The 8,681-nt window shown below is 41.1% G+C and overlaps 1 protein-coding gene across 3 annotated transcripts in view; it reads left to right on the plus strand.

The window, feature by feature from the left end:
- Positions 1-6,639, plus strand: part of LIPC (lipase C, hepatic type) — an 80,968-nt gene extending 74,329 nt beyond the window's left edge. For all 3 annotated transcript variants that reach the window (XM_054043047.1, XM_054043046.1, XM_054043048.1), the window contains 2 exons: positions 1,291-1,509; positions 5,662-6,639. In XM_054043047.1, the coding sequence (XP_053899022.1) occupies positions 1,291-1,509; positions 5,662-5,785 (343 nt within the window). In that variant the 3' untranslated portion in view covers positions 5,786-6,639. The remainder of the gene's footprint in view (positions 1-1,290; positions 1,510-5,661) is intronic.
- Positions 6,640-8,681: the final 2,042 nt, after the last annotated feature.

Here is an 8,681-nt window from a genome sequence, read left to right on the forward strand (position 1 = left end):
ACTAGTCAATCTTAGAAGTTTTCTTGAACATTGAGTACAGCATCCTGTCCAGCCAAGTTCAGTCCATCCCAATGTGAGCAGTTGTAGAATGCTGGATCTATTTTGTGCAGTTAAAAGGCGATCTAACTAAAATGGGGAGGTTCACCAACCAGTATGGATGGCTGTTGTCATGAGTCTAGACACCACACAGTATCTCTGTATGTTATCATCTTATGCATGCAGGAAGGAGAAGAGAATAGAGATAAGAGAAGAATATATCCCAAAAGGTTCCTCTCCCACCAGGCCCTTAGCCAGCTAACCACAGAGATAGAGCATTTGTGCATGGAGAGAAGTGAAAGACCCATCGCTAGCATACCCCACTTCCATTGCTATATGTCATTTAGACTTGACCATTACAGAGAATCTGAATTGACGTAAAAGCAAATGGGAACTTGGGAGGTACTTCCTGGAGAAATACTGAAATATCTGGTGTAGTTCCCCTCAGTTTAGACAAGTTTAGAGACATTTCTAGAGGGATTTTCTGCAAAATCTGGGTGCTCTGTTTTTCCACCGAGAGGGAGAGGGAGTTGGGTGCTGCTGGTAGGACAGACCTTCTTGTAGTGAAGAAGAGGCACAGAGGGACTCTGTTTTGGGGAATCTTTTCTCCTCCTGTCAGGAGTTACTGCTGCTCCACAAATAGTCCAGGCTCCTCCCATTTCTATCGGCTCTGTTTGACAAATCCTCACACTTCACCATCCCTGGAGGAGCAGAAGCCCTGGAGGAGCTGTGAGTTCCCCAGACCCGGGAGAAGGGAAACTCCTTCTGATTTTAGCAATGGAGGGGAACTGCCCCCACCCACTTTGATCCCCTACCTATATGGACAGTAATAACAAAAATTAAGTCCGTCAAGTAAGGTCTTTGACGCAGGGACTCTCTTTTTGTTCTGTGCTTGTACAGTGCCTAGCACACTGGGGTCCTGGTCCGTGACTGGGACTCTTAGGAACTACTGCAATACAAAGAACAAATAATATCGGTAGCTCAGTGGCTAATGTACTGACCAGTTTGTAAGTGGGAAGAGTACAACTTTATTTTAATAGTAAATGCACCACTGCTGTAGAATCTTGCAAGATTGTTTACAGTTAAAAAGTGCAGGAAGAAAAATACATTTTCTTGAAGTGTTGTTTAGATATTAGTGTCATCTGCTCTACCTCTTCACATGGAAACCATAGATAGACCTATAATACAGAAACTCTCATTCACACACAGCACATTTCAGCATCCAGATCACTTTTGGTGGTTTTGCTTTTACAGCATTGAAGGCATTACAGGAAATAAAACCTATTCCTTTCTCATCACTCTGGACATCGACATTGGTGAGCTAATGATGATCAAATTCAAATGGGAAGGAACTGCAGTTTGGGAAAATATCTGGGACACAGTTCAAACTATCATCCCCTGGACAAAGGGCAACCGTCGACCAGGACTTATTGTAAAGACAATAAGAGTCAAAGCAGGAGAAACACAGCAAAAGTAAGTGTTATAGAAATCACTTTTTGGAGTAATTAAGGAGCAGTGTGGGCACAGACCTTAAATTATCAGGGATAAAATAACAAAGACTACAACTTTTGAGATGCGCAAAGAAAATAAACCTCTTTACTCCAATTCACTAAACACCACCCACTGTGTCTGTTCATCCCACTTGTCTGTCTCCCATATGAGTTCAAAATACCTCAGTGGGTGGGATAGGGAGACATAAGAGAACTTACAAAGTGAGCACAAACTGCTTTGTAGCAATGGAAGGAGGGGGGAGCAGGCTTGGTTTTCACTCGCTATGTATAGCAGAAGCAGTCTTTGGTCTGCTCATATTTTGTGTATGTCGAGTACAAGGAGAGTGACATGGCTGTATCATAAATCCAGTTGTGATTCAAAATAGAGCTGAATTCAAGGATTAACGTGCACCTTTAGATATACCCAGGCCTGAAAAAAAATCACAGGATATTTGTAGGCCTGAAACTGAACTTTTTAGATAATTGATTGCTACATGTGGACTCCTGTTCTCTGACAGCAGCCTCTTTACCAGCTGAACTCTTTGGAAGCAACAAGCTTTGAGCACTATGGGTATGTCGTCACTGCAGAGTTAACTGGAGCAATCGCCTGGGTTAGCCTAGCCCAGGAGTGGGCAGCCACTCTGCAAAACCCTACCTGAGTCACTCAGTCCTCCCTGGTGCTGCACGCACCCGTGGGAGTCAGTAGAACTCCTGGGGGCATTTCCCATGGTGCTTTACGCTGCAGTAATCTGAGCTGCTCTATGATCGTTTCCCAATGAACTCGGGAAATAGGGAGAGCTTGTCTGGCCTTCTGGGCACATGGAAGAATTGTGGGAAGACCTTTGAGACCTATCAGCACTTGAGTGGTTTCATCTGCAGGCTTATTACAAAGTAGGGGGCGACTTGCTCAAATGAAAGTGGCGCTTGAGTCCTAGCATATGCCCCCAGCTTGGTCAGCTAGCCCTGGTTTTAAGCACCACAAACTCTGGTGAGAGCTTTTTATGTGAGAGAGGGTTAGGGACAACACCAAAGTTAACTCTGCAGTGAAGATTTTCCCTAATACAATTGATGACCAAAGGAAGCCTGCTTTTCTTTTTTTTTTAATGCAGAGTCCCTAGGGACCACACAATATTTTTGAAAAAGCACACATTGTTAACAGTAACTTTATAAAGATAACCCCATCACCTGCCCCAACAATAACTACCCCTAGGGAAAAGCCAGGGTGCTTTATATCCTGCTCAGAAGTGCAACATAGGAAGAAGCAGATTTCAGAACTATGCATCTCCTGTCTGATTATTCATTACATTAATTTAACACAAGAAGTCTGTTTTCTGATAGACTTGGTAGATTTTTCTCACATTAGTTTCTTTTACTCTGGTCCAGTCTTGGACAGATGAGCTACTACTACTCTGTGTGCAGTATCAAAACTTGTGTGGAGGCCCCTGCCCGGTTGGATAGTGTGTTAGTGAATAATGGAATTTCCATGGTGGGTTAAGCATACACATACAGAGATACTGGAGAGGAAAAGCACCATACATAACAACATTGATCACTGCCAGTGTTTGGCAGTCACTCCTGCACTCTATGCTGTCATTTTTCTGGTGCTGTAGATGAAGTGACTGTCAGGCAAACTGTAAAATCATTGCACTTTGTTTGCTAGGAGCTAGATTTTTCTTGAGTAAAAACTTACAAATGCAAGGTGAGGTTTCATGGTTTTCAAGAACTATTACAGGGGTCGGCAACCTTTCAGAAGTGGTGTGCCAAGTCTTCATTTATTCACTCTAATTTAAGGTTTCGCATGCCAGTAATACATTTTAATGTTTTTAGAAGGTCTCTTTCTATAAGTCTATAATATATAACTAAACTATTGTTGTAAAGTAAAGGTTTTTAAAATGTTTAAGAAGCTTCTTTTAAAATTAAATAAAAATGCAGAGGCCCCCCCCACCCCGGACCGGTGGCCAGGACTGGGCAGTGTGAGTGCCACTGAAAATCCGCTCGCGTGCTGCCTTTGGCACGCGTGCCATAGGTTGCCTACCCCTGAGCTATTACATCATCCCCCATAGACAAACCACTACAGTACTGGTAAAATCAGTGCTTATATTTGTGAAATAGTTTGTCTTTAAAACAAAGGAAAATTTCAGCCAGAAGACTGCATAGTAATGTTTTTAATGACTGCCACTGCTTTAACCCCTGGAGAACTAGCCATTTTAATTAAGGTTAAATGGGAACAAATTGTCCTTCTTTGCAAAAGGCTTCAATCCTGAAGGGACAATTATATTGGTCTTGCTCCATAGAGGTCAGGAAAGACCCCACCACCACCACCAATGATATGTATTGCAGATTATTGAGGGTACCCCTACTATCTCCAGAGCCATAGTTTCCTGGTGCCCATTTGAAAGAGGGATTAGATGAGTGATTTACAGAAATTTACATAGTGCTTCAAACCTAAAGGAAAAAAATTATACATTTACTTGACCAATATCTTTGTGCTCCTTTTGCTCTTACTCAAAGCACTTGTTTTATAAATATTTTCCTCCTCACAGAACAGCATCTCTGACTTGATCCTGCCATAGAGTATTAATCATGAGTTTGACATCTCATGTTGGTAGGAGTATGATAATGGACCTAATACAGTATTGACTTAGCTAAGTTAGCTGCAGGATCAATTGGAGAGTAAGATGCATTGTGCATGACAGAGATATGGTTCAAGTGGAGTTTTGATAGTTTAAGAAAATGTATACAAAATGTGAAAGGAATATGTGTCTGCTCCATTTGAAATTCTTTCCTAAAGAGGAAGGTTCCTCCCTGATACTGTTGTGTGTGTCAATAATGTGCTGTAAGAGGACTCTCAAAATCGTTCAAAAGAATCACACTACTGGTGTGCTGTCTAGGGATTCCCACTGGAGTAGATAAGGCTGGGGGGGAGAGGGTTGGCACCACAAAACTTTGTAGGTGTTTTAGATACAGAAAATAATGCCAAAAGTCGTTGTGTAAGTGGAACTGGATTTTGGTGTTGAGGATGTTGTAGGGGCTGATGAGGTGCTATTCTCTTTCTGTGAAATCTAGAACTTCATGGGAACTGAAATAGTGCTTTGGGGGGAGTGAAAGCTTACTAGGTATTTCTAAAAGGAAGCACAAGGAATACTTAAGGGGAAATCTCTTTGGAAAAAAATGTGGGGGTGTATTTAAATCATTTACTAAAACTCCCTTGGAGAAACCAAACTGCATGAATTTAATCATTAGCATATTGGGAATTTTAGATTTAAAAATACTAGAAAAAAAAAAACCCATATGTTTTGATAAGTCTTCCACTTTCCCAGGCACTTGAACAAACTGTTGACCATATTTTCATATCCACATTTTTCCCATTTTAATCATTTGAAACATTTGTTTGGAATGGTTTTATGTGCTAGATTTTCCCTTTGTGTGGAAGAGGGACACGTGTCAATGAATAATTTTGCAATAATGCTTCTTAAAGAGCAGAGCAGGGATGTTCAAGGATGGGCTAAGCTTTCATCTGCCTTTGAGATCTCATCCTCACAGCCTCAAAATGTTATTAGGGCTGCATTTATACAAAGATATTTTCACTAAAATGTCCATCTATTGCTATTAATGTTTCAGCATCACACGTGGTAGCAAGAGTAGGAGAACACTAGTGTAGGGTCCAGGCAGCTGCTGCTGTTTTAAGCACCATATTATCTAACTATCAGAACAGATCTACATGACCTGGTTTATGCCCCTAGTGGCCATCAGCACCTTGCCCTTACTAGCATGCCACCATTGTGGCATTGAGAGCTAAACTGATGGTAACGGCCGTGGAGAATTCCATCAACAATTTCCTCATGAAGACAAGACTCACAGGAACTAGCATAAAGTTTGGAAGATCAGAAAGAACATACAGAAGCAGTAAACTAAATACATAGGAATCACCTATGCCTCACCTATTCCCCCGTACCCTGCTCTAAATACCTTGTTGCCAGATGCACACTCATAATTAAAAGCAAATGAAAACAATTAGGTATCTTATTAAAAAAAGCAGAAAAAGGAATTGAAACCAACAATACTATGGGGAACAGAACATTTACACAAAGAAATGTCCAGAAAAGGTAACTTATACTTTGTGTTTTCTATTTAGAATGACGTTTTGTTCTCAAAGTGTTGACAACGTGCACCTGCATCCAGCCCAAGAGAAAACGTTTGTGAGATGTCCAAACAGCTCTCGGAGACCAAAGAGAAAATTCAGATTAGCAAGAACATGAACAGAGCTGCCCGTCAAGCATTAGTAAAATCCCACACACCTACGACAATAGTTCAAATGTTTTAAATATATCAAGTTTAACAAAAAACAATGTACACAGACATTTCCAGAGGGAACAAGACAAAAATCAAAATTTAATTTTATTTTTGGAATATAACAGTATACTGAAATATGCATTTTGTTTGTCCTTAAAGCTGTCCCAAACAAATCAGCTTGCAATTTCTTAGCCAATATCATGTGTTTATACCTAAATTGCTTTGAAATGTGGAAAGATAAAACCTGCTCAGTGGAAATGCAAACATGATTACTTCAAAAGACTCTTGCTAAAAGCTGATGTTGAACGCAGGGCAGATTTCATGTTGCTGACTCTTTAAAAAACAATTTGCTTTCCAACTAGACAACTTGGAATAACAATTTGCATACTGCAAGGTAGAAAACAATTTTACTAGCCAGAAAACAAGTAGTTCACAGGCTCCATGGGTCAAACCTGAATCAGCTAAAGCATAGTTGAATTACTTACTAATGAACGTGGTGTGTTAATCACTTACTGCAAAAATATTCTTATTGGAGAGAGAGAATTGTCACACCTATAGAAAACTTTTATGAGCTTTTAACTGAATAACCTGCTAACATTCATGAGCTAAGGAGCTATGAAGGTGACAGGCTCATTCTTCTTGTCTGATACCCAATAAAACTTACAGCGTTATGAGCCAAATAATTGTACCTTTAATAACATGTTACATTAAAGTTTATTCTATTGGAAAATGCTTTGCTGTTCAATGTAGTGACAGAAATATTTTAAACTAATTTGCTTTAAAGAAATGCTTAGTGTACTAAAGCACATTCCAGCTGATAGTCCTATTTGCAGTCATGTTCAGTGAACTTCTGCACGTAAATCCTTTTCACCATGCTAGTGTAAACTCTAAAGTTATGTTTTAGACTTAAAATTTTCACAGTAGACTAACGTGATTTACAAATGAAAATTGTAAAACTTCAGCCATCTTCATTACATTCAGAGAATTATGAAACGTCAAGATTCTGCATTTCCGTTATTTTCTGTAGCAATAGAAAATATGGAAAAAAGAAACAGATTTCCTTATAATTATTATTTTCAGTTTATGATTGCATGTGGTAATCAGAAAAATAGTGTTTTGACACTACATTGGTCATTTGGTTATGCCAGAAATCAAGATTTATCATTACAAGTTTGTTTTTACGACTGTGATGTTTAATTTTCTTAAAGTCTTTAAGGAATCTGAAATGTTTTTCTCAAATACTGAAAAATGTTTATGGCTGCTGGAGGTCCCAAGGCCTGAAACAAGCCATATTGTCACACCAAAAACAGAGAAATGTTAATAAAAATGCACAGAAATTACAAGTCAGGATGAAAGTGAGAATATTGAAAGATGTGGAAAATCAACAATTTAGGCAGATTCACAATCTTTAAATTAGTGAGCAATTACTAAAGGCAGGTCTACACTACAAAATTAAGACTACCTAAATTACGTTGATATTCAGCTGCCTCAATAATTAAATCACTTTTGCATATCCACACTACACTCTTTGGGTCAGCAGTGCATGACCTCACTACCAGTGCTTGCATCAAGGCAGAGAGCAATGCACCATGGGTAGCTATCCCACTGTGCAACTTGCCACCACCTACCGCAGGGTATTTTGGGAAGGGATTGCAATGCCTCATGGGGGCAAACGAGTTGTGCATGGGTGACTGGGAACATGCTTTCAATGTCTCATGATGCAGTTTTCTCTATCCCGTAATTTTATATGCATCCTATAATGTTTCGCACCTCTTTTCAAAAGCCCCACAAACATGCGCGTCTGCCATCACTGTGTGAAGCATGGATCCTGCACACCTCTCCACTGTTGCGATGAGTGTTGCGTGCACAGTGCACCTGATCATGCAGTATTTGAAGAGCTGCCAGAGGAGCCACAGGGAACACGCTGATTCCTTGGAGGCTAATATGCTGTGGGACATAGAAACAATTCAAGGTTGTTGTTGGCATTCATGGAGCAGCCGCAGATGGTGCAGCAACACTAAAATGAGACCTGCTTTGACAGTGGAGAAATGAGTGGCAATCGCTGTGTGGAAGCTTGCAACATCAGATTGATTCCACACAGATGGGTAGCAATTTGGAATTGAGAAATCCACCATGGGGGTTGCCGTGATGCAAGCGTGCAGGGCCATCAATTGCATCCTGCTACGAAGGATTGTGACTGGGCAACATGCAGGACATAGTGGATGGTTTTGAAGCAATGGGGTTGAACTGCGTTGGGGTGCTAGATGCTGTGCATAGCCCGATTTTGGCACTAGATCACCTTGCCCCAGAGTACATCAACAGAAAGGGCTACTTTTCTATGGTATTGCAAGCGCTGGTGGATTACAGGGGATGCTTTATCAACATTAATGTGGGGTGGTCAAGGATGGTGCATGATGCACACATCTTTAAGAACACAGGACTATTCAGAAAGCTGTAAGCAGGGACTTTTTTTTTTTTCCAGACCAGAGGATTATCATTAGGGATGTTGAAATGCTTTATAAATACAGGGGAAAGAACCTTTGAAAGGGAAAGAACAGTCATTTTCATTTCACAAACACATACACCAACTGTCTCTCTCACAGGGCAGTGCATAGGTGCTCACTTCCTCTCTTTCCTGTGGGTACTCGACTCCCCCTCTGCCCCTGGCCCCAACCCCACTCCACCCCTTCCATGAGGCCCCACCCCCATTCCAACTCCTTCCCCAAATCCCCGCCCCAGCCCCACCTCCTCCCCTGAGCATGCTAACGCTGCCAAACAGCTGTTTGTTGGCAGCTGGGTGGGAAACGCTGGGAGGTAGGCGGAGAAGCGGGGACGTGGCGCACTCAGGGGGGTGAAGGGGAG

This window comes from Malaclemys terrapin, chromosome 10, assembly GCF_027887155.1.
Source record: "Malaclemys terrapin pileata isolate rMalTer1 chromosome 10, rMalTer1.hap1, whole genome shotgun sequence".
Lineage (NCBI taxonomy): Eukaryota > Metazoa > Chordata > Testudines > Emydidae > Malaclemys > Malaclemys terrapin.